Raw genomic sequence first — 26,789 nt, forward strand, 5'->3', positions numbered from 1 at the left:
AATTTATTGGAGAGTGCCAAGCCTGCAGCAAGCTGAAATGGATCTGCTTGAGCTCTGGCGACATCTGATGTCCTGCTGTCAATATAAACAGTGCAGAACCATGTCATTGACCTGCTGGTTATTCCTAAGCATTTACAGTATTTCAAAAGGAGCAGAAATCGAAAATAGATATCTATACCTGGGAGCAAACATGCCATCGAAAACCATTCATAGGCACTGTGGAAAGATGAGTGTATACAAGTTATGTGCAGAAATGTTCTCTACCCAGCACAGTCCTTGCCATGTTATGTGCTGCTGCTATTGGCATCGGTCTGTCTCGAAGGACAATGGAGTGTGCCTCCAGGGGTGAAGTCAAATAATGCTCTACCACTGAAGGACAATTCTTTCCCCCTGAAGAAGCTTCAGCAAGTCAATGCAAAGATGTGATCATGGAAAAATAGAAGGATGTGATTTCATGAATTGCCAAGGGTGATCGAAATATGTGTTCAGAAAAAGACTTGGTTCATGCCTGTTATAGGTGAACATGCCTAAATGTCATTCTTTATCCTCCCACCATAATGCTCTACAGCAACCCATTTCTTTTTGGGGGGCCAGGAGTACATCTGGAAATTGAAGAACCTGTTGTAGGTTACACAAAATAGCCATTTCATAGAAAGAACTAGTGATGCTCAGACTCTGCCATCGAAAATAAGCAAAACATCTATCACCATCAAAACAAGAAAAAGCAGCCAACACCTTCACAAAGAGGCAGGATCCTTAACAATCCATGAACACACACTCACACTCATTTTAAAAAATGGAGAAAGCAGGAGTCTTGTTGGACCCAACGTCAGGGACCCCCAGCTCTGCAGCAACACCACAAACAAGCAAAGGACCAGGTTACTCTAATGAAGGACCTTCTAGTTGATAGAACTGGTTCTCCTTCTCCTGGTTAGCCAATTGGTATTTAAGCAAAACTATTGGTTGCCATCATCTGGCTGCCCAGTAGCTGACTGTGACTTAGAGCAGCAAGCAAAATCTATCAACTGCTAAGGCATTCCTTTCGTCTCTTTCTAGGAATGCCTTGCAGAGAGACACAGAAAATGTGGTAGGAAGGGTGGAAGTATCAGAAGAGCAGTTAAGTAATTCAGAGAGGTGATGTGACTGTGAGTAGCACAATTTGAGTTGGAAGGAGAGGCGCTGCAACCATCTAATGCTATTGGGATAAATGACTGCTTTTCCACACTAGAGTCCAGGACCAGGTTTATTCGGGTACATTTCCACAAAGTCAGCCTTTTTTTTTTTTTTTTAACCAAGTTGTAAATCACAATATGCCATTACATTCAGACTTCCACACTTAGAAAATATAGGTATTTATGTACAGGAATTTGCATGTAGGTTTAAACATACATTACAGGTCAAGAACCCAGTACATTCCAAACCAAAAATGACAGAAAGCCAGACATCAATGGAGGCTCATCAGCAATCAGTTGTTGAGTGTTATATATGTGCATATATATTAAATAAAATTGCCTCTAAGTGTTGCTGGAACACTACATAAATGAAAACCATAAAGGGTCTCTCGGATGGAATGCTAACCTTAATCCCGATACTCAGTAAGTAGGCACTGATTTCTAGAAGCAAGTTTTCTTCTTATCAATATAACTTAGCCAATATGGCTTTTAAAACATCTTCACTAGTGCAAAGTAATCCAGTGCTAGAATGAACTCGGAACAACTTGGATTTCAGTTAGCTCTGCAATATTGAAACAAAAAGCCTACATTGCTCTCTACTAACCGTGAACAGACTGGTCAAATTTCTAAGTCACTGCCTCCTAGATTCCATACACCAGCCTCTTCATTATACAGACTATTCCCCTAGTTGATGCTCAGCTATCCTGTTTAAACCATTTCCCTCCCCCACCCCCCAGGTTAAAGCGTATGCTATGTACAACTGCTATCTCATCCAGGTAGCACGTCCAAGTCCAGTAACAGGTGGCATCCCAGGTGGCGGTATGGGAGGTGGCACTGGCGGCTGCCCACCAGGGGGCACGGCAGGAGGGGGGTAGTTTGCTGGTGGCATTCCCAGTCCTGGAGGAGGATGAGGCGGGACAGCATGAGAAGGAGGTAACCGGGGAGGGGGGAAGTTAGGATTGTAGGTAGGCGGTGGCGGGTAGCCCGGGGTAGGAGGAGGAATAGTTGGTGGGGGGAATGACGTGGGTGGCGGGACAGGAGGAGGAGGGTTGGGAGGGTACACATGCGGGTGGTATGGTAAGTGAGTTGGAGGTCCATAGGAGGGTGGCAGAGCTCCGTAGGTCGGTGCTTCGGTCTTCATCATTGACTGAAGGCTCTGATAGCCCTCTCCCGACATGTAAGAATTGGTGGTGGACATGCCGGTGATGTAACTGGACGGCGGAGGCGGAGGTGGCGGGCGGTGAGGCATAGGAGGTGGCTGATGCACAGGAGCGGGATGCGACGGAGGAGCAATCTGCACCTTTGCCATGTCTACAGAATCTGCTGTAGTCGTCTGATCGCCTGCCATGGAAACAGCGGCGGTCAGAGGAGGCTTATGCTCTGAAAAACAGCAACAAAGAACACAACACTTCAGTCACAACTGCATCTGCGCATGACAGAAAGAACACTGACAACTAACTGGGCAATTGATCTGTACGTGTTAGGAGCTGATACCTATGTGTTAGAATATTCCGTTCCACCTTATGAGGAACAGGCGTGACTGTTGTGTGTCACATGCCTGTTTACACTCCAGCACAGCTTGCTGGGAACTTCTGTTTTGTGTATAGCTATTGCTTATGCTGCTTGCTTGGACATGAAAGGGAGAAGACATGTTTTTCCTTTGTCCTGATGAGGTTGAACTTGACCTCAACCAACAGTATGCTCCCAGGCAACCTCAGCTTCCTACATGTAACAAAACCTCAACAATGCACAATAACTATTTTGGCCTAATAGTCTCAGCTGCAGTAGAGACTTATAAACTCCCTTCCTGCCGGATTATGTGTCCAATGTCTTTCGTCAAAACAACAGCAGAGGGAATCTTTAGCAGAAAGGGAGCGTTGGAAAAGGAAGTTTCTGGTGTGAATGCCATCTTTGTTACACTGGTCGGGTTAGTGGAAACATGAGCCAACATCCATGATGTAAGAGAGGGGCCGCCAGAGACACCATTGCAATAGCCATCCAAATCCTGGGCTCCTGTGGGCTGTGCTGTGCTAACCATATGCTGACAATTCCAGCATATGTAGAGTTTCAGAGAAAAACAGAGAAGGCAACACCCACTTTGCAGATGGCAGCAGAACTTACCAGGTGGTGGATGCGCAGGGGGTGCTGGTGGGTGCGAAGTCTCAATTTTTGCAATTTTAGGAGGAGGAGCCTCTGAAAATAGAGCAAAACAGAGGTGATCTTGTGAGTGTCACACCCAAAAGAGTAGCAACCAAGTTTTCTTCAAAGAAAATAGCAATGCAATTAAACACTCATTGTGACTTAGCTGCGGGTAGTTATGCATAATAGTACACTTTAATAATTCAACCATTGTTTTACCATACAAAACAAGATCATTTTAAAACAAAAGGGGGGAAATACCTGCAGTTTTGGCTTCATCCTTTGGTGATGCTGCCTGTTAGTGAGAAAAAATTCTGCAAATCAAACACTCAAATCACACCAGCAGTATTCAAAGCACTGAGTATCAAGAAATCCGAAATTAGCCTCTCTGGACATCAAATGTTGGTCAGTTAAGAGTTAGGGTCATATGTAGAATCATATTTTTAAAAAATATTATGATCAAAATCCTTAATATGATGACATCAGTCGCATAAATTCATACCCTTTCAATATTTTAACAGCCAAATAGTTGAATCTTTTTAGCTTGTGATCTTTTGACCATAGCTTCATGCGGCACAAATTGGTGCATGCTCCCTTATTTCAAACACCAACAGTCACTTGATAAAACTTCAGCTCCCATGTTTCGAAAGGAAATATCTCAGTAGTGGCAACACAGTGATTCAGCTCCGTTCTTGTTGGGATGCACCAGGGTCCTTTGTTGCAGGACAATGAAAACATTTTTACTGCTGCTCTCTTATGGTTAAGCATTTTAATTAGGCTAGTGTTGCTGCTTCATTTTTAACTATTTTTGTAATGTTATAGCTAACCTAGGATTAATGTTACCTGCTGGCTGCTGCCACTGATTACTGTGTTTTTACAGTTTCAGTTCATTATGCTTTATATTCTGCTGTTGGAATCTGCTTTGCTTTGGGGGCTTATAAAAAGATGGCTTATAAGTAATTTCAATCAATCAATAAAACTGCAACACCATGTACCTTTTCATATTGTTCCATGCTTTCTCAAAACTTTAGATATTTGTTTATTCTATTCATGTGCAGTTAAGAGCTTTATGTAAGTTCTGTATTGCATAAAGATTCTCCAGTAAGACATCCTGTTACCAACATCTGATTTAAAAAATGGCCACTGTACTTTCCAATGCAATAATATCATTTCTGTTATTCTTACCACTGGTCTTTTCGCCTGCCTGGGAGGACTTGACTGAGGAGATGGTTTTTTAGATGGCTGTGTTTGCGGAGGTGGGGGTGGGGGCGGCTGTCCTGCCTGTTGAGACTCTTTCGGCTGTTGCGCCTGTGACTGCTCTGAGCTTTGAGACTGCTGGGTTGGAGGCACCGGAGGCGTTGACTGAAGGGAAGGAGGCTGCTGCAGCTGGTGTGGGGTGTGATGAGGCATTTGTTGCTTCCCCTGCGAGTACAGATCCAGGATCTGGTGACAGATGTCTTTTAAAACAATGGAATAAAAGACAGAAAGTTTCACACACTGGTGAACAGCTAAAGCGTGAGACTTATATTTGTAAGTTGTGTTCAAAAACATACCAGAAACATTTTATCTAATGCTTTTCCAAGGAACCACAAACTTCATTTATTTTCTTAGCTTTCCTTTATATGACATTCTGAGTGCCTGCCAGCTTCTCAGCTGGCCATGACAAACAATTGCCCCCATATGAGGTTGTTGCCCATTCCCTCTTTCCCTTGCAGCTCCCCTGTCTCCCCCATCACCTCTTCTGTGCTGCTCTCTCGTGCTTGCCAGAGCAAATTTTGAGGGGGCACAGAGGGCCTCAGAAAGAAGAAATAAATGAAACTTGCCCCCCCCTTAACCAGCAGAGCTTTATGTGAGTAGAACTCTGCTCACCAGATTGAGATCAAAACAGATCAAAACCATTAGAAGGCAAACTGTTGAGTGAATGCTTCTTTAAAAGTATGGGCCCTTTTTAAACATGGTTTTACTGAAGGACCCAAAGCATTCCATAAGGTTCAAAAGGTATGATATAAACACTGATAAATATTTATCAATATTAGGAAGGAGGCAAATAGAACATGAAACAGTACTTTTCCAAGACAGGCTCTAAATGAGGGCTGCGAAGACCCCAGTTTATTTAAATAGAATCACAGAATTGTAGAGTTGGCAGGGATCCCAGGGATCATCTAGTCCAACCCCCTGCAATGCAGGAATATGCCGTTGTCCCACATGGGGATCGAACCTGCAACCTTGGCATTATCAGCACCATGCTCTAACCAACTGAGCTATCATGCTAGATTCTGGTTTATAATAAACAGCAGTTTGTATTCAAGTTGTATAAATCATGTCTGTTGTAAAGGTAATGGTTCAGAGAGAAATGTTTCAGGCAGCAAATACTTTTGGTACCTTCCAAGACATCCACAGGTACATCTTGCACAAACTGCTCCCACCACCTTCTGTACATTGGCTTTGATGTCCACTCCTGAATCTCAAACTTGCACAAGCGGCCGGCCAGATACATGACAGCAACCGCTATGATCTCAGGCTCCCACTGCAGCGACAATGTAGTGCACAGACTAGAAAAACCAAACCAGAATCCATTATCATCAGACACTGGTATATGGTATTATAAAACATAAACCACTGGGAGTCCTTTAGCAGGAAGGCAGTAAATAAATCTTACTAACTGAAGTTTCTGGACTATTTACAAAAGGCAGCCCCATGCACAATGCATCACAGTAGTTCTAATGGGCCTGGAAACCTGAAGTGAAACTATCCCTTGCCCAGGGAGGGCTAAGCTAGTAAATGGCACTTCAGACCAGAGGCTGCTTGTGTCTCCTGTGACAAAGATGGAATAATGAGCACTTCAGGACTATAAACCTGATCCTTCAGGGGAGTGCAACCTTCTCGACAACAGGTTGAATGCCACTTAATGGAGCGGATGAATCATCCACTGTTCACACCCCCATGTTCTCTGGACTGAGCTTTAGTTTACTGGCACCCATCCAGCCCATTACCATTTCCAGGTACTTGATTTAGCACTCCCACATCATGTTCCTCTTCCATCCACTGCACACTTCAATATACAACTATAGCCACATTGCAGAGCACTTGTCATGTGTGGCCAAGGATGTGGGATGGGGTAGACTAAAAGTCTGAATAATGCCATTTTCAAGTTTTTTGGAAATGCTTCAGAAAAGAAAGTGAACAGAAGCCTCAATAAGTGATTAACTACTGAGCATAATGATTTTTAGTAAAAATTAGCATATGATTGCAGGGGGTTTTTTACCTGTCGTTTACAAACGTCCATGCCATCTGAACCAGTTTTTGAATTTTGTTCTTGTCACCTATTGAGAAGTGGGGGTTACGTGACAGAAAGAGGAAAGGAGAAAAGAAAAGGATTACTAAGAAAATGAAACAGCCTGGTGATTATCAGATTTGTAACACAACCTTATGCATTTTCACTCAGAAGCCCCATGAAGTAAAACTGGTCTTCACAGAAGTGTATATAGGATTAAAACCAAAGAAATTTGTTGTGTTTTTGCAGTTTGCAGGCTTAGTAAGAAAAACAGCTTTACATGTTTTCCTTACCTACATTGGGACCAAGTATATACAGAGGCAGATTTCTCTATGGCTATCTCCATCTAGATGGTGAACTTTGCACACAACCGCATGAAGCTTTAGATTCAATGGATTGTGCAGTCAAAGCCCATTTGAGAAGACTACATTCTGCCAAACCAAAAAGGCTAGAACCAGACACCCCACCTTCCACTAAACAGCCAATGTGCAAGTCTAACCTTTTCAACAATAGTTCTCTACACACAGCCCTCAGCTGCTACTTGGAACTGTGGCAACTCCAGCTAAAAAGAAAATGAAAAAGTGAGGTGTGTTTCTTGACCTAAGCAGAATTAGATGGCTCCTCCTCCTTGGAAGAAAGAATACACTGCAGTTTAACTGCACACAAAAATAAAAATGTGTGTTGATCTACTACACTGTATACATAACTTTCTACTTTATCAGGAGTGGGGAATTTGTTTCAGCTGGTGGGCCGGATCCAATTGTGACTAACCTTCTACAAGTCCCATTTGACAGGTGTGCAGGGTCCGTCCACCAGTTAATCATCTGGTATGAGGAGGATCCAGCCCACACAGTGTGGCTTGCATTCAGCATCAAATTTGAATGATGCTGATAACACTCTCAATTGCTCCTTTTCAACCGCAGCTTTATCTACCCCATGCCTGACATCATATGACATCAAGTGAGCTGCAGGTGAGCCTGACTGAGGGACAATTGCCTCATGAGGCAAATTAAGAACCGTAACAGGCTTGATGATGTACACATACAGGGTTTTACATTGAGAAAAGGCATGAAGAAGCCCCTGAGTAAGTGTAAGCTCAGCTCTCAGTCTACAAAACAAATGGCATACATGAAACACACACATTCAGCGCAAAATATGCTAAATGGCCTATCAGACATTTCATCTGTCTGCCTCCCACCCTTCAATAATTTCTTCTAAAAATGTGGCTGATTAAACTGACACAAACAGCAGGGGGAAATGAATATGACATCACCTATACACACCAGCACTGAGAAATGCAATGCTATTTTCATACCTTTGAGCTGCTTAGCATATTTAAGCAGGAACTGGTAAGGATGCTCCACTTGCAAGTCAAATTTTATTGTCTGCAACAAGATCCTCTCTAAAACCATAACTTCTTCCTAAGTATCATAAGAAGAGAGCAAGGACTCCATTACTCCAAAAAGCCAACTGATTTTTTTTTTATTTTTACATTTTATAAAATTCCAGGTGGCATTACACAATAATGCCAAGGATAGCCACATCGAGGGTTATCTACTTCTGGGCTTGTCTGTAGTAACTTCACCTAATTTTAAAAACTAAAATTTTGCTTTTAACAGCTATATAAAATGAGTGCATATAAGCACCCACATTATTGTGGTTGTGCAACAATGTTCAGCAACTGGAAATCACCTTCTACCTCACTGATGACCAGAACCATTTTTTTTTCTTTCATATCCTATTTATTATTTTTTCATATCCTATATTTGGCATCACAGTGGACTTAGAGATCATAGAGACAACAAAGAGCAGAGCATAAGGAACCATGATTACGATCAAGCCTTGTGTGCCTCCATTTTCCACTTCTGGCAAAAAAACCACCCTCTTGATCTGCTGGCAAAGTGTCACAGAAAGGGAAAAATAGGGGAAGAGAAGAGGAAGGTGGAATGGGGGAAGTCACAAGTTTTCATGGCAGTGAGAGGGCTTACTTTCCTAGCTAGTACTATCTCCACAATAAAGCCCAATTGCAAATCCTGTTGCTGATCCCTGCTGTACAACCACGTTTTTGTCTTTTTCTTTTAAAAAGTCCATAATACTGCAACACAGTTTTGGGGAAAGAGTGAAACTGCACAGAAGTGCAGTCAAATGCTAATTACTAGGAAAAGAAATACGAGCTTCCGGATTTCAATTATTTCAGGAATGCCTTCCAACAGCCAAAGTAAAATATCCATCATAAAGGGATACTTTGGAAGTTGATAGTACTCCCTGAGCATATTCTTTCATTTCCCCCCATTACTTATAGTACTAGGTGCAAGAGCTAGGCAACCATCCATGGCTATGAGAAGGTGGGAGGAGTGGAACCAAATGCTTGTTCAGCCATCAAAGTGTGACGGGAGCTTCTTAGCCTAAAACTCCAAGCAAAGTTGGAGGAAACATTCCCAGAAGTCAAAGTGGACAAGCAGTTCCTTATTACTAATATTGGTTATCTGAGTGCCTTATGACTAGCTCAAGGCTTGGGTCTACAGAAATTTACACAAAAAATAGACAACCACAGTGATATTTACAGGGAGTTGCTCCAAGAGGTGTTCAAAAGCTTCCAAACATCCAAAGTTACTCACAAATAATGCGGCAGTACTGTCTAGCGAGACATGTACACTGTTTACCAAATTATGCATAAAAAAGCCAATGAAATACTATATTCATGCTAACCTGCAAGACTTTCCAGCATATGTTAATTTTTTGAAGACTTCGTGGCTAACAAAATGCCTATTATAACTATAACAAAGAAATAAGTGACAAAAGTGTATTTGTTCCAGTTTGCTTACTGTATGCATATGGCTGCACTCTGTGTGGCCAGTTTCACTGCTTCCCCTGTGCAGTGGATTATTTCTTTGCTGAAAAGACAGGCAAACGCAAAGGAGAACAACACACAAGCACTGCAATACACATCGCCTTTGAAAATAACATATGGCAAAAATACTATCTAAATGAACCCAACCACTGAAATATCTTCCAGCTGTTTAAATACTGATGAAAGGTCCTGGTAATATTTTATTTTAAAAGTATCAAGTTTTTTATCTAGCTTAAGAAGACTTCTAGTTCACACTATTTTACTCTAACACTATCACTAAAACCATGTGCTATACTAAATATCTACAGACAATATTACTAGGGTTGTACCATGTTAACTTAAGTTAAAGCATCCTTAGCACATGTCCGTTTACCTTTGGATCATCTCCAAATTGCCCGAACTGCACATCATTTAACAAACTACGAGCTGTTTTGATTATATCTTTACATTTTTTGGGTGTTTCTTCAACTTTTCCTGCTAGGAAGAGACAGCAAGCTCCAGTCACCTATTGAGAGAGAGAGGGAGAGGGAGAGGGAGAGGGAGAGGGAGAGGGAGAGGGAGATATCTCCTTTAGGAAGTTGCCCAAATATAAAATTCAGAGGAAATAATAATTTTATTTTATAAAAGAAGAACAGATTATCCACTCATACAAAAGAAAAAATCTATATCTGATCGATGTGATGGGGCTGTCAACCATTTGGGGCCCATGGACACATTTGCAAACTGGAAAAACTGTCAAGGGCACGATACTCAGACTGAAACCAAACACACACTACAACCTTTCCTATTTGCTGCAATAAAATGCTTCTTTCAAGCAATGAGAAGAGAGGGAGAGGGGTCCCGTGGGTGTCAGGGAAGGCCTTTGCAGGCACAAGTGGGACCATGCACACCACACTGAAGCCCCTACCAACTGTTCTCCATCACCACTAGTATTTTGGAAAGTTGTATAAGATTTTATTGCTGTACTTGGCCAAGGTCAATGCATCATGATAATAAAAGAGCTGCCAGAAACCATAGCAGCTAACACTGCCATGAAATAATTTTGCAAACAAAAATGGCATTGTGTCATGCTGGATTTGTACACACAATGGGTTGTGCCACTTGTGAGAGCACACAATGAAGTGTAACAGTGGCATTCATATGACCTTTACAACTTGGGACTATAGGAACATGATTTTACATTATATTCCACTTAGTTCAATCTTCTGTTTTTAATAGGCCACCTAATGGCAATGTAATCACTATACAGTTGTACCTTGGATCCCGAACGCCACAAATCCAGAAGTGAGTGTTCCAGTTTGTGAACATTCTTTGGAATCTGAATGTCTGACATAGCTTCTGACTGAGTGCAGGAAGCTCCTGCAGCCAATCGGAAGCCGTGCCTTGGTTTTTGAATGTTTTCGTAAGTTGAATGGACGTCTGGAACAGATTCTGTTTGACTTCCAAGGTATCAGTCGTACCTCAAAAGTCAAACGGAATCCGTTCTGCAAGTCCATTTGACTTCCTAAACGTTCAGAAACCAAAGGGTGGCTTCTGATTGGCTGCAGGAAGCTCCTGCAGCCAATCAGAAACAGCAGAAGACCCGTCGGACATTCAACTTCCAAAAGAACGTTCGAAAACTGGAACACTCACTTGCGGTTTTCAATCATTCAGGAGCTGGAATGTTCAACTCCCAAGGCTTTGGGAGCCGAGCTACAACTATGAAATCACCAATTTCACCCTCAGATTTGTCGACTGGTAGAAATTTAATTTGCAAAATAAACTGTCCCTATTTAATGTAGCATATTATGGCATGATCCCAGCAAAAATGCTAAGCTATAGCCTAACTATAGTTTGAATTATGGACTGTACAGGCAACCCCCCCCTCCCATTTATGCAGGCGCTATGTTTAGAGGCACCTGCACACCAGTGAAATCGCATATATTTGAACCATCAATGAAAAAGCCTGCAAACTCCCCACTCTGCCACATTTTGTGATGTTTTCTGGTCACTTCTGGGTTTAGGACAATACACATGAATGGCAGAGCACTATTAACAGTTTCTGAATAAAAACAGTATATTTATACTTACATATCTTGGAAACTGCTTGAAGGAATGGAACATATAAAATCGATGAAAATAAATTATCCCAGTTGCTAGCGTATCATAATGTCTGGATTACAAGATAAGGCTGTGAACAGATTTTAGCTCAAACCCAGCTATAAAGATTAACTGCAAATGAAACTGAATGATGCATCAAAACGCAAATGATGACAACTTAATTTGACAACTTATGATGACAACTTAAATGATGGTGCATCTGCATAGGGTCGTTTGCCAAGAATACGCTCCCATGCATAGTGCCAGTGTCACAGATCCATTGCAACGAACTTCTCTTGACCCTTTTGCAAGAAAGCAATTTCATGACTGTCCCCAGTATTAGGGTGGAAGGGGCAAGAGGGTACTCTCCCTCCCATCCTATAAGCCACTTTGACAGATCACTGCACACAAGCTATTGAAACCCTGACTTAAATATTCAGGTGGAACTACTCAACACTTACTTTGCCTGACTTTAAAGTATTCAGGTGTTTAAGCAAGAACAATCTTAATTGAATTCTCAACTGCTAAAAAAAAGCAACACCCAACCAACTGTGCAACACCCAACTCAAAGGATACAGTCCCAAACGGGTTCCTACATCAAATATGAAGCGAGCACCTTCCCTCCGATATCTTGCTTCAGTAGCTGGATCGAGTCCTTCTAGCTGTGATGGCGTATGAGCCAAGTCTTTCTTATCCCAGTACCAGCATGGTTTCGTGTGGTCCAGGTTTGCCGATGTTACAGAAGGGCTGGAGTTCTCTTTTGTTTCCTTCATTTATTGATGCCGAACGGTTCCTGGTTTTCAAGCGTTGGCTTTTTTACAGGGCAACTTCTGAACCTTTGGTGAGGGGGGAAAGGATTTAGTTTTATGACCAGAAGACAACAGTTTCCCACACAAAATGTCACACACACAAATAACAGGAATCTACCAGAGCCTTTTGTGGCACCTTAAAATTTACTAATTTATTATGACATAGGTTTATTATGATATAAACATCCTTTATATCATTAACATCAGATGTCAAGGAAATAAACAACTATCTGACTTTTAGAAGACATCTGAAGGCAACCATGTTTAGGGAAGTTTCTAATGTTTGATGTTTTATCGTTTTTAATATTCTGTTGGGAGCCGCCCAAAGTGGCTGGGGAAACCCAGCGAGATGGACGGGGTATAAATATATTATCATTATCATCATCATTATTATAAAAAACCTCCTCAAGAGCCCTTTTAAGGCGGTTTCAGGAGGGGCTGAGGCAAAAACGGGAAGAGTGGAGCAAACGTTTTTCCAACCATCATTACTGTCGCCGCCACAAGCTCTTTCTAGGAGGGACCCCCTTTTTAGGAGACTTCCGGGGGGCCTATAACCCTCTTTCAGCCACTCGCATTCCCCAGAACGACTCACAGAAGCAACGCGCCACAGGGAGCCAAACGCGTCGAAGCATCAACGACAACCCCTGCGCGGCGCCATCTTGGGAGAGAGCCTCGACAGAGACGTTGCCGACGTCGTCGCGTCACGCAGGCTACGGGAGAAACGCCAACGTGCGAGTCGCCTCCGCCAATCGAAAGCCCACCTTAAACTCTTAATCCCGCCTCCTCCATTCTCCCGGCGCGCGCGCGCAGGCGCTCCCTCCTCCAAGCACGTCCGCGTTTGAGCGAGATAGAGAGAGAGACGAAGCTTGGTTTTGTCTCTCACCCACTCCGCTTTACCCTCGACTCCGTTAGCCAATGGGAGGGACGCACGGGAGAAACGAAGGCGGATGACTCCAGCCAATGAGCTCTCCAAGAGGCGGGGGGGTGGGGAAACGAAGAAGACGTACGGGGTGAGGAAGGGGGCGGTGTTATTGGGCGGAGCTCTTATCCCCGCCAATCAGAATTCGCAACACCACCACCCCCTCTCCTGCCCTCGCTCCGCTGCCCTTTCCCTCCCTCAGGCTGTCGCGCACGCGCCCCACCCTTTCAAAAGTGTGTGTGAGAGAGAGGGGGGGCGAAGAGGAGGCGCGCCGGATTGGCTGGCCCGCCCCAGTGAGAGGACTGCGGGCCAATGGCAGCGGTGGAGGCCTGGGCTCCGCTGGAGGGGCGGGCGAGGGAGGCCGCAGGCGGGCCGGGACCAGCGCTGGGTCCTCAGAGCCACTGAGTGAGTTTGTAGGTGTGTGTTTACGCGCAGGCGCGCGGCGGGGCTGTGGTTGGCTTCGCTGCCGCCACCGCCGCCGCCGCCGCCTCCTCCTCCCCCCTTCCCCTCCCCCCTCCACACCCCGGGCAGCGCCGTCCGGTGAGAGGATTTTGAACCCCGTGTTGTCGTCGCTAAAAAAGGTAAATGGGGGAGGCCTAATCCCGACCCCGTCTCTCTCGTGCGTCGCCTCAGAGGAGGGCGAGGCGGGTGGGGGCTAGTCCGGCCCTGGCGCCTTCCTCCTCCTGTGTCTTTCTTATTTAAATAAATTTTAAAACCCCATGTGGCTGAGGGCCCTCACACGCCACTGAGGAAGACGCTTCCGCCGCCGGCTGCTCTCTTCGGACACCGACACACGCGATTCAGGAGGTCGCCTAGATGCGCCATCCCGTGTCAGCCGCCCCGTTCACACGATCTTCCTTGCACGCTGTCATGTCCGCGCCAGTGAATTGGTCCGGGAGAACCGCCACCGCCGCTTCCCCTGGGCTGTAGTCGGGGTCGGCCCACACCCCTCCCCGTAGTTTTCTTCCAGAGGGCTCGGAAGGGGTGTGGGTGTATGCGTGTGTTTCAAACCAGCCGTGCGATGCCATCCTACAAAACATCACGCTCCAGTTTCCGAAGTAAACATGCGTATCTCAACGACGGGGGGGGGGGGGGAGGAAGAGGCGTTGCGCTCATCAGTTCCAACGGATCCTGAAGATGCGCCCCTGCAGCCGCCCGCATGGTTTATTTTTAAGTCGGGCCCATGGGTTTTTTGGGCAAGGCGGTCCTTCCAAATGAGTGTGCATAGGATTGCAGCCTTCCTAAGGGCCTTGCCCCTCCGCCTCTTCCATTTCGCAAACGCATTTGCTGCACGCACCGGCCTCCTCCATGCATATTCATCTCCTCATATCCTGGCCTGTTCTATGCCCAATTTTGGCTTCTGCCTCCTGCCGTCCACCATTTCTGCTCAGCTTCTACTCTCTCTTCCCTTTCTAATAAATACTGTAACAGGTAAACACTACTTTCAGGGGCCTTTATGACAGCTGCTTATCACTGTAATACAGTTGCCTCACAGTCTCTTTGGCATTGATGTTTTCCAAATATTACCTATTGTTTGTCATAATGTGGCTTAGCTGTCGGCATGCATGCAACTCCCGGTATTTACTTACCTATCTTGTCTATTAAATCAAATTCATGTCTTTTCCCCCTCTCACACACACAGTGAGGCTGTCATAAATACTTCACTGATTCTCATTGTTCCTTGATGGTTTTTTGCTTTTACTTTAATCTTGACCAGGCCCCTTGTTACCATTCCCCTACTAGTCAACATTATTTCCTGTTCCTATCTTACAACACTGGGTATTGCCCTTTCCTGACAATTCGCAATCTCTCTGTGTTATCCCCTGTTAGTGGGTTCAAGATTGCAGCCTAAGACACAGAAGTAAGCCCCATTTTGTTCTGTGAGGTTACTCTAGGGCAGGAGTCAGCAAACTTTTTCAGCAGGGGGCCGGTCCACTGTCACTCAGACCTTGCAGGCGGCCGGACTATATTTTGAAGGGGGGGGGAATGAATGAATTCCTGTGCCCCACAAATAACCCAGAGATGCATTTTAAATAAAAGCACACATTCTACTCATGTAAAAACATGCTGATTCCTGGACAGTCCACAGGCCGGATTTAGAAGGTATTGGGCCGCATCCAGCCCCCGGGCCTTAGTTTGCCTACCCATGCTTTAGGATAAGGGTGTATAGGATTGCAGCGCATTCAGCTTAATTTCATGATTATCATATCTTTCTCAGATTAAATTGCCTATAGTTCCAGTATTTTGCTGCTTGTTTTCTAAATTTCTCAATGGTACATTTATCACCTCTTGACCTTAATGCCAATTCCATTTCTCTTACAGGAATCATACTGACATTAGTAATTCTTTTGTAATTTTCCATGCAACTGTTTTGATTGTCTCATACACAACTTCCATTCCTTTCTTTAAATGTCTGTCTTGTTTTTGCAGATAATTCTTCTTTTGCCTATTCATAGGGATGAAGCCATAACTTTTCAATTCTCTTCTCTTCTGTTTTTTTATGCTAGTTTACTTTATACAAACTCTAGGGGTCATTCCTAGAGTGGAAGAAAGGGGAAATCACAGAGGAGGAGTATACACGTGTAGCCAACAGTTGCAGGGGAAAGACAGGCTGGCTAAACCGCAAAATGAGCTTAGGCTTGAAAGAGAAGTTAAAAAGAATAAAAAAGGCTATGTCTGAAGTAAAAGGAAGAACAAGCACGTGGTAGGTCCTCTGTGTGGGGAACACGGAGAAATGCTATTGGATGACAGAGAAAAGCGGAACTACTCAACACCTACTTTGGCCCTGTCTTCACCCAAAAGGAAAGCGATGCTCAACCTGGTGATAACAGAATAAATAATGTAAGGAGGGAGCTGCAGACCAAGATAGGAAAAGAGGTAGTGAGGGAACACCTAGCTACTTTAAATGAATTCAAATCTCCAGAGCCTGATGAGCTGCATCCAAGGTTACTAAAGGAACTTGTGGAGCCTTTGTCTATTATCTTTGAGAACTTTTGGAGAACAGGTGAAGTCCCTACAGACTAGATGCGGGCAAATGTTGTCCCCATCTTCAAAAAGGGAGGAAAGGAAGACCCAGGTAACTACTTCACCGGGGAGCCTGACATTGATACCAGGGAAGGTCGTAGAACAGATGATTCAACAGTCGGCCTGTGAGCATTTAGAAAAGGATTCTGTGATTACTATGACCCAGTATGGGTTTCTCAAAAATAAGTCATGCCAGACCAATCTGATTTATTTTTTGATTGAATTACAAACTTGGTGGATTGGGGAAATGCTGTGGACACCGTTTATTTTGATTTCAGTAAGGCTTTTGACAAAGTACCTCATGGTACTCTCAAGAGGAAGCTGGTAAAATGTGGTTTGAATGAGGTAACTGTTAGGTGGATTTGTAGCTGGTTGATTGACTGAACCCAAAGAGTACTCATTAATAGTTCCTCATCATCCTGGAAAAAAGTAAAAAGTGGGGTGCTGCCTGGTTCTGTCCTGGGCCCGTTGTTCAGCATCTTTATAAATGACCGATGAAGGAATTGAGGGGATGCTCATCAAATTTGATAACACCATACAGTACTGGGATGGGTAGCTAATGCCGCAGAAGACAGAATCAGAATTCAAAATGACCACAACAGTTTGGAGAACTGGGCGCAAGCTACAAAATGTTATTTCAATAGGGACAAATGTAAAGTTCTGCACCTAGGCAGGAATAACCAGATGCACAAATATAGGATGGGGGACACCTGGCTTACTAGCAGTACAGGTGAAAAGAATCATGGGGTCTTGGTGGACCACAAGCTGAACATGAGTCAACAGTGTGATACAGCAGCAGGGGGCGGGGAGGTGGGGAAAGTAATGCTATTCTAGGCTGCATCAACAGAAGTGTAGTGTCCAGATCAAGGGAAGTAATAGTACCACTCTATTCTGCCTTAGTTAGACCACACTTGGAATCCTGTGTCCAGTTCTGGGCACCACAGTTTAAGAAGGATGTTGACAAGCTGGAACATGTGCAGAGGAGAGCAACCAAGATGCTCAAGGGTATTGAAACTAAGCCTTATAAGGAGCGCTTGAAGGAGCTGGGTATGTTTAGCCTGGAAAAGAGGAGACTGAGAGGAGACATGATAGCCATCTTCAAATATCTCAAGGACTGTCACATGGAGGAGGCAGCATGCTTGTTTTCTGCTGCTCTGGGGGGTAGGACTCAAACCAATGGCTTCAAGTTGCAAGAAAGGAGATTCCAATTAACATTTGGAAAAACTTTCTGACAGAGCTGTTCAGCAGTGGAACAGACTCCCACAAGAGGTGATGGACTTTCCTTCCTTGGAGGTTTTTAAACACAGGTTGGATGGCCATCTGTCATGGATGCTTTAACTGAGATTCCTGCATTGCAGAGGGTTGAACTGGATGACTTTTGGCGTCCCTTCCAACTATGATTATATGATTCCAGACCTTTTCTGCCAAATGAATGTACAGTTTCCCCCTTTTACTTTAACCTGCTCATAAGCAAATATTAATTGTAGTGTGATTGCACCTGCTTCCATCTTGAATTCCCCATTCTTATTCATTGATAATTTAATGTCCCTTTCTCTGAAGTTATGTTTCCTCTCTTCTCAAAGTCTTTTTTTGTAGTAGGTTTAACTTTTTACTGCATTTATCCATCCACCCGCTTAATACTGTCTTGGCAGAGATATGGCTAGTCATATATGGGTAATGGAGTGATGCTGTTTGCCGTGCCAAGGGTTCTTTGTTGTTAGTTCCTGGGGGAAAGATAGGCAATCTACTTGTGGCTCATGTGGGAGGAAAGCGGAACACAAATTTAACGAGGCTTGATGATGCATTAAGATCTTAGTTGTAGTTTGGAGGAATTTTTTATTTTGTGAAATCTTGGTTCCCTTCCTGTCTGTTCAACCCAACTGATGTGCCCCTCACCATGAAATATTAAAATATGGCAAAAAAATCAAGAGAAAAATGGGAGAGGGTTACTGCATTCATGCCCTGCATGTGGGCTTTCCATAGGCTGGTTGGCCATTGCAAGATTTGAATGCCAGGCTGTGCATGTCCTTGATCTGCTCTCATGCTTTTTGGGGAGAAACTGTTAAACATCATTATGCTTCATCTCTCATTTGGGAATCATTTTCCTTTAGGACATGGATGAGGATCCTTTGACTCTTCTGATGTTGTTAGACTCCACACTCATCAGTCACAGCGAGCATACCCAATAGTCAGGGATGATGAGAGTTGTTGTAGTCCAACAACATCTGAAGGGCCACAGAATCACAACATCTGCTTCCGCAAAATGGGTAGCTTGTTCTAGCCATCACTTCATTTTACTATTCCTTGTTTTGTGGTATCTGTGACATGATTTAACCTGCTCATTGTTTATGGCAGACTGTTAGGTTAGGAATTTGAATTTGCTAAATGCTTTTGCATTAGATATGCTTTACAGATCCTTTCTTTGGGTTGTATCCAAAGGTGTCTCTGCACAGGTAGAACAGACTTCCATATACGTAAGAGAACTTCTCCTTGCTCTCCTGCTGCCCACCTCCTCCAAAAAGTCTGCTTTGGAGAGTTTGGGGAATGGCAGGGAGTTAGGAGAAGGAATGAGAAATACTGTTGCAAATCAGAAGTCTGCTTGTTTGCCATTGGATCTTACTCTGTCTTCTGGTATATGGAAAGCCTTTGTATGACAAAATGGTGAAAGAGTAAAAGCCAGCAAAGAGGCTTGTGTGACTACATGCTATCTCAAAATGAAACACCAGTATAAGTTCGTCTCCTTGCTAGTATGGTACAACTTCATTTATATCTTTGAAAAATCCATATTCTACAAGGAAACTGGAGAATTGCAGACTCTTAGCAAATTAAGTACAGAATTAATATTCACTTTCTTTTAATTGATAATATACTTTGAGTAGGTATATTTTTTTATTAGCATAAATTGGTTGCAACCCACATGCGTCCAGAATCCCAATTAATTTTAATGATTGTTGAGAAACTGCATGTACAAAACATGATACACCATGTTGTAATTAAATGTCAGGAAGATGTCATAGTTTTCTAGCGTGTGAACTTAACAAGAGAAATGCTTTTTCTTTGAAAGTTGTTGTGGACTTTGCTACATAGATTTGCTGAAACCTAATTTTTCTTGATTGGTTTAAGTTCTTAAAAGGGGAGATGGTTCAGTTGACAGGCAAACAGTCATAAACCATGCTACTGTGATAGCTAACACAAGTAGAATTTATCTTTGTAAGATAAAAGTACTATTTGGGTATTCAGTCTTCTTATGTGGGGGGAAAAACATGCAAGGAGAAGCAGGGTTATGCAGCCCAGCTCTGTTTTAATAGTAATAGTAATAATTTATTGTTTATATTCCGCCCATCTGGCCGGGCCTCCCCAGCCACTCTGGGCAGATAATCTGTACACAGTTTAGAACCTTCCACGAATTTGGGGTCTGAACTAGAGAGCTGCACAACATATTTTAAAGCCCTTCAAAATCAGAGCTTTAAATCACAATTTTTTTGTTTTTTTTAATGCTTTTCAGATTTATACATTTCACTAATTTTACAATCATTTTAACATTTCAAAACTTGATTTCCTTCCCCCTCTTTCTGCAGTTCCTTAAGTTTATTTTTAATATCTTCTGCATATCCAAATTAACTTAATTTGCTCATTTATTCATCTACTTTAAATATATACTCTTATAAAACTGCAGGTTATTACAATAATCCTGCCAGTGTTCTTATCTGTTTACAATTTATTTGTAAATATTCAATAAACCATTTCCATTCTTTTATAAAAAGTTTGTGATCTTGATTTCTTAATCTTCCAGTAAGTTTCACCATTTCTGCATATTCCATAAGTTTTTGTATCCATTCTTACTTTGCTGGGACTTCTGCTTCTTTCCATTTTGGGGCAAGTAACATTCTTGCTGCTGTAGTAGCACAGAGATTCTTCACAAGTAGAATATGTGTTCATCCTCGTGTCTTTCTTTGAATGTGATCTGTTCCATAGTAGAACAGACTCCCTAGGGACTTTACTTCCTTGGAGCTTTCTAAGATTCTAAGACTGAGATTCTAAGCTTCTAAGACTGAGCCCCCAAATAAGGCAAGAGTTTCTGATGCAGTCTGTTGTCAGTAGGCAGTTGCTTTGTGAAGGAAAGTAGCTTCACTGCTGTATCAGTTACATCAGCCCAAGTACTAATTTTGGGACATTGCAAAACATACCGACTGTTACTGGTGGCCTAAGTTCCTGGCTTTCTCTGCAGTAGTAGGGTACAAAGTTAACAGACCGTTACAAATTCAAGTAGACTTGGTGACTTTTAGCTACAAGAAATAAAACCTCTGTGTTCAGTGGCAGTACACCTCTAATGATCAAATGCTGGGGTCGAGAAGGGAATGGGTTTTTTGTGACGTCTGCTTGTGACTTCTGAGGATTATCTAACAGGTCACAATTGAGTACTGAACTAGACTGGCATCTGGTCAAAAGTGAGGCAGCTAGAAGTGGAGCATGTTTCGCTAAAGAGCAAAAGAAGGGCTTTCACTGGCAGTTTCCTTGTTTCCCTAGCCCTCGTCTTGTTTCTGAGATTTTAAAGGATTATTCTGTATATTGTTCCCACAGGCATAAAAATGTCAGGATTCAAAACATAACTTGTCCTAGCTCTCAGCAGTATTTGCAAAATAATATGTAACCTCATTTTCTGTTAAATGAACAGTGACAATTTTGGAATGACATCTAATGATACCTGCCTAATTTGCCCAATGCAAATCTTGTGCAACATGGCTTAAGTTTCTTTTCTCCACCCCAGCCCTCTGTGCACCCCAAAGCATTCTTTGTAGAATCCTCTGGGGCAATATTTTCCCCCCAAGGTGGCTTCAAAGGGAAGACAGGAAGGAGAAGTCCTGTTGCACGAGTGGATCTTGCCCATTGAGTGTACTTTCAGATGACACCTTAATGACACCTTTTCTGCAGTGAAACTTGCTTTGCTTAGTTCTTACAAATGAGCTTGGACTGCTAAAAGCCAATTTGTAAAATTGTGATCTTATTTTGATCTTGTACTGAAATATGCTAGTTTGGATTTTGAAATAAGTTAGAATGTGTGGGAAAGAGTTGGAGATTTATTGGCTATATCTAGAGGATTTGGAATTTGTTGTTGATGATTGTCTTTATTTCCCCTAAAAAGATTTCATCTAACATCCACTTTGATACTGGTTTAATTTAGTCAATTCTAGAGGTTTTTTCCAAAGACAAGTATGCCTTTGGGTTCTTATCATAAATATTAGTTTGCAGCATGTACAGTATTCTGTTTTATTACAGTGAGCAAGAAGGACACGTTACAAAAGTATAGTTATGCATGAGGTGGGGGGAAAAGAATAGGTTCTCTTTCTCCTGATGTTTGAACCCTGGATCATCAAGTGAAACTAAATAGTGAGGCATTCAGGGCAGACAAAAGGAAATACTTCTTCAAACTGCATAGTTAAACCATGGAGTTTGCTAACGTGGTAGTGACCACCAACATGGACAGCTTTAAAAGGGAAATAATCTTTATCTTCCAATGGACACTAATTGGACACAACCCTTTATGAGCAAATATTATTTTATACTACAGAAAGAAAATTTAACAGTTGCAGAATAGGAAACTTGATATAAATCACTTATTATAATTCATTTAACTCCATTAAGTGTAAGTGCCTGGGACCCCTGGAATCTCACACCGCTTAGAGATTGGGATGGCATGCAACAATACCTTTTAATGTTTCAATATTTTAATGTTGTATTAATGTTGTTTTTAAGTTGTAATCATTTAACTTGTTTTTATTATTGCTTGTAAGCCGCTCTGAGCCTGGCCTTGGCTGGGGAGGGCGGGGTATAAATAAAAATTATTATTATTATTATTATTAATAATAATAATATTAAAATCTAGGTGCTTTAAATCAATCAGTTTTTTAAACTTCTTTGCATTGCACCAAAGAAAATTATTTCTTCCTTTTTTCTGTGTTATAGAAGTGACCACTGTAGCACAGTGAACTCAAATAGTTCTGAGATTCCTGTTAGAGGATAGTATTTCACTGTGCAGAAATTTCTTGTACTTTTGATTTAAATTATAGCAACAGCAGTTGGGAGTTGTTGGCATTTTAAAAAGCAACTCGCCAGAAGTGTGATGACACAATTCATTTTTAGACTTCAGGTGTCTTGGCAGAACTTCCATGCTGTAGTGTAACTTATCCTAAGTACCGTATTTTTCCTTCTATAACACGCAGATTTTTTCTCCTAAAAAGGAAGGGGAAATGTCTGTGCGTGTTATTGAGCGAATGTGTGGTCCCTGGAGCCAAATGGCGTGAGGGGAGGCAAAAAAAATCAAATCGTGCGTCTTGGAGAAGGGAAAACTGAAAAGAGGAAGTGGCTGCTTTCCTGCATTCTGCCTCAGGGTCTTACTGCCCACCCATCTCTATTTCCTTGCTGTGTTTGCTCAAACGGAACAAAGAGCAGGGAAAGCCCCTCCCCTCCAGGCTGTGCTCCGTGCTGCTGAAAACATGCAGGAGGGGGAGAGAGAGAGAGAGCGCTCGAGCTGGCTGGCTTGGGTGGGTAGGTGAGGGAAAACTTTTGCCTTCCTTTCCTCCCGTTTATACCCCTCTCCTGCATTCTTAGCCAGCTGCTTCTCTGCACACCCCTCTCGTGCTCCTTGTCCGTTCTGTGTTTTTCCTTCCCTCCCCACTTAAAATGTGGTTAAAAAGCATGGATCCTCAGGATCTTTGCATTGGGTCATCCCAAATTCACCATCGGATCACATAGCATGTCCATGGCTACAGCCTGCCCCCCAAAAATCACACACCCACTGTTGCCTGGGGCTGCAGTGGTGCAAAAACGTGGTTAAAAAGCATGGATCTACATGGATCCTCAGGATCTTTGCATTAGGTCACCCCAAATTCACCATCAGATCACATAGCATGTCCATGGCTACAGCCTGCCCCCCAAAAATCACGCACCCACTGTTGCCTGGGGCTGCAATGGTGCAAAAACGTGGTTACAAAACATGGATCCACATGGATCCTCAGGATCTTTGCATTGGATCAGCCCAAATTCACCATCAGAGCACATAGCATGTCCATGGCTACAGCCTGCCCCCCAAAATCACGCACCCACTGTTGCCTGGGGCTGCAATGGTGCAAAAACGTGGTTAAAAAGCATGGATGCACAGGGATTCTCAGGATTTTTGCATTGGGTCACCCCAAATTCACCATCAGATCACATGTCTGTGGCCACAGCATGAAGCACAAAAATGATACATCCACTGTTTCATTCAGAATGTTTTTTCCCTTGTTTTCCTCCTCTAAAAACAAAGTGCGTGTTATGGTCAGGTGCGTGTTATAGAGCGAAAAATACGGTACATGTAAATGCAGTAATCACATCCTTTCCCTGTTGATCCTGGCTCCGTTTGTTTCCCTCTCTCTGTTGTCTGTCTGGTATCCTAGATTGTAAAACCCTCAGGGTACGGATCTGTTCTGTCATTATTTGTGGATAGTGCTGCAGAAATAATACAGTGGTGCCTCGCAAGACGAAAAGAATCCGTTCCGCAATTCTCTTCGTCTAGCGGTTTTTTCGTCTTGCGAAGCAAGCCCATTGACAGCTTAGCGGATTAGCGCTATTAGCAGTCTAGCGGCTTTTAGCGATCAGCTGTTAAGCGGCTTATCAGCTTAGGAAAGGGGGGGGAGCGAAAAAACCCCGCGGGAACTCGCAAGATTTTTTCGTCTGGTGAAGCAACCCCATAGAGAAATTCGTTTAGCAAAGCGCCTCCAAAACGGAAAACCCTTTCGTCTAGCGGGTTTTCCGTCTTGCGAGGCGTTCGTCTTGCGGGGCACCACTGTACTGTGTGTATAGTGTTAAAATACTGTTGTGAGTTTGCAGCAGATAGGCTGTATGCCCTGAGCCCCCCTTCCAATTCCTGGATCCAGCATGGATTCAGTTGCTGGAATAGCCAGACCATCCTGGTAATGGCCCACAAAGGGAGTGGCTCTGTGCCAGAGGGCAAAGGGTTAGACCTCCCCTCCCTCAATTGTCTGTTAGAAAGACAAAAGTCCAGTGAGAGAGAGAGGCCTGATTTCCGCTGCAATCCAAGGCTGTGGCTATGAGAGAAGCAGGACTTACTTGGGAGGTTAATGCTGTGAACCTCTCCATCGTAGAGGTACGCATATACACATGCGTATATGTGTAAATTAAACAGATATCATAAAGACTCAACAGTCTCTAAAGTGTCTCATTCCAAAAGAAAACACAAACCCCGGGTAAGTGCCTGGGACCCCTGGAATCTCACACCGCTTGGAGATTGGGATGGCATGCAACAATACCTTAAATGTGTTTATGGGCATGTTTTAAATAAGAAATCTGATAAAAGTTAGCTAGAAATTCTTAGACTTGGTTATGTGATAGAGATCTTCTCCTTATTCTTTCTGATCACGTTTCTGGAATATTTAAGTTTGCACCAATTAATAGATTGTGCAGCCGTTGAGTCCTAAAGCATTCTGTTGAGAGCAACATGTTTGCAGAGTTTTCCTAATCCTATTAATCTAACTTTAGGGTTACAGGGTGTTAAGGTTGCAAAATCATGCACTAATGAACTTATTCATTGCAAAGTGAGTGCCTTCTGAAGGAAAGTATTGGGTGCACATTTTTTTGTTTAAAACTGTGTGGGAAGGAAGAAATTATATATATATTATTATTTTTTTAAGGAAAGATTTTGGTGGAACAGAAGTTCAAAGTCGAACACAACATGAGATCTTTGCCAACAAGAGTTAAGAGTGGGAGATGAGTTAAACTCTTGCTGCCACTGTTCTTGCATGCTATTTGGTGCCAAGTTCATTGGATCCTCTATATTTGGAAATGCGACTTTGCTGCATGTACCAAGCATATTCATCAGCACTTGACAGTTTCTCCCTTGGAGAAAATTTCTGTGGTTTTCCAGAAATTTATGTTTTCGATATATTAAAACCAGCTAGCAGAGAAAAACATTTTAAGAATTGGCACTGGCTGTTTGCACAGGTAGGCACTACTTAACCTTGTTCAACAAACCAGCCCTCATCAAAATAAGTGAAACAGGAAGCAAGTCAGCTGTTCTTTTTTGATAGGTTCTAAATAAAACATTTTATTGCAGCTAGCATCAAATCCAATTTATTGAGCATTTTAAAATGTGTATATTTTTATAAATGTATACATACATTTATGCTAACTTGACTTACATGGTACCAGTGTTTTTAGTTATACATGGGAATGCTTTTCTTATACACTTGAGTAACAGAACTCGTTTAAGTGGATGGTATAGAAAAGTAGTGGCACCTAAGTTCTTTGAGCAGAACAGACTTCCATTCATGCAATCTGCTCCATTGGATTGGAGGACCTTCCTAAACAGATCTGGGAGCGGAAGCTCACAGGTGTAATTTTTTACAGCGTATCAGGTGTTTTCTTTCAAGCCTTTCAGATATTTGCTCATCTTCACCTCCCCAGCATTCAATATATTTGAATCTATCGTAAAAATAGAAAGAAAGAGAACATAAGTAGTAAAAGAAACTCCTTGCTTATTTAACTACTGTTCTCTTTTAGTTGGAAGATGGGGAAGAAAAGCAGAGTGAAAACTCAGAAGTCAGGCACTGGAGCCACGGCAGCAGTCTCTCCAAAAGAAATGTTGAATCTAATTAGTGAATTATTACAAAGTAAGTATGTTGTACCATAGTTGTAGCAAAGGGGGTGATCTCTATAAGTTCATGTGGAAAATAGGCAGGGTTGAATTTTTTTCTATTCAGTATTTAAATTAGGAAAGGAAAGTCTATCCAGGCTCTAGCCCCTCTATTCCTGTAAAATATTCATGGCTTCAGTGAACATATGTTTTTAGTATTGAAGTTCAAATGGAAGTTATGAAATTGAACATATAAATCCATTTATGATACTCTCTTGATGTTAAGGAGAGGAGAAAAGTTAAATTTCAGTGAGCAATAATTTTTTGTTTGTTTATCTTTCCAGAATGTAGCAGTCCAACTCCAGGTCCTGGAAAGGAGTGGGAAGAGTATCAACAGATCCGAGCTCTTGTTGAGAGAATCCGTAAAAAACAGAAAGGTAAACAAGAAATGGCTTTTCTAATTGCTTGTGGTCAGAAGTAATTTTGGCACTGTGTTTTGCTGCCTTCTGTCTTTTAAAAAAGACTCTAATTAAATTCCAAGCACACTCTGAGTCACAAATATTTCTTATTTTAGTATTCTCAAAAAGACTGAGCTTTCATTCCTTTGCAAAAGTGTTGAACAGAGACTAGTCTGTATTGTAGAGTGGAGCAGAGCACCTGAGTGTTGAACTTTCAGGGACCACTTCAAGTATTATAAATATTTAGTTGTGAAGCATGTTTGTTTAGTTGCTAAATGCTTTTTATTTGTAAGCATTCCCCTTATTTAACACAAAATAGCTGGTCTTTCGTCAGTCATTACATTCTTTGTGTGTGTGCTGACACCACAACTGCTATTTTTGCAGTGTCTGCAATGATAATTTGTATTGGATGATTCATTAGTCACATTTAACCTGG

At 42.5% G+C, this 26,789-nt stretch overlaps 2 protein-coding genes across 5 annotated transcripts in view; one reads left to right on the top strand and one right to left on the bottom strand.

Moving 5' to 3' along the window:
* Window positions 1–1,230: 1,230 nt before the first annotated feature.
* On the bottom strand, window positions 1,231–13,106 carry CCNK (cyclin K). Of its 2 annotated transcripts, XM_081861678.1 has the most exons (12): window positions 12,917–13,106; window positions 12,092–12,351; window positions 11,507–11,588; window positions 9,810–9,941; window positions 9,411–9,479; window positions 7,901–8,006; window positions 6,577–6,634; window positions 5,694–5,863; window positions 4,497–4,768; window positions 3,573–3,606; window positions 3,294–3,365; window positions 1,231–2,552 (listed from the first exon to the last, which is right to left on the bottom strand). In XM_081861678.1, exons 2-12 carry the CDS (start codon window positions 12,286–12,288, stop codon window positions 1,936–1,938), a joined length of 1,809 nt encoding a protein of 602 aa, XP_081717804.1. In that variant the 5' UTR covers window positions 12,289–12,351; window positions 12,917–13,106; the 3' UTR covers window positions 1,231–1,935. The 2 variants fall into 2 exon arrangements, with proteins under 2 accessions (XP_081717804.1, XP_081717805.1); XM_081861679.1 differs by lacking the exon at window positions 9,411–9,479 and having other exon boundaries at window positions 12,917–13,105.
* A 424-nt stretch (window positions 13,107–13,530) lies between these two features.
* The window catches only part of SETD3 (SET domain containing 3, actin N3(tau)-histidine methyltransferase), a 48,227-nt gene continuing 34,968 nt past the window's right edge, over window positions 13,531–26,789 (top strand). The window contains exons 1-3 of one of the 3 annotated variants that reach the window (XM_081861688.1): window positions 13,531–13,648; window positions 25,823–25,932; window positions 26,240–26,332. In XM_081861688.1, coding sequence (XP_081717814.1) covers window positions 25,830–25,932; window positions 26,240–26,332 — 196 coding nt within the window. In that variant the 5' untranslated portion in view covers window positions 13,531–13,648; window positions 25,823–25,829. The other 2 variants (XM_081861689.1, XM_081861687.1) reach the window with 2 other exon arrangements.

This window comes from Podarcis erhardii, assembly GCF_964252035.2.
Source record: "Podarcis erhardii genome assembly, chromosome: 1".
NCBI lineage: Eukaryota > Metazoa > Chordata > Lepidosauria > Squamata > Lacertidae > Podarcis > Podarcis erhardii.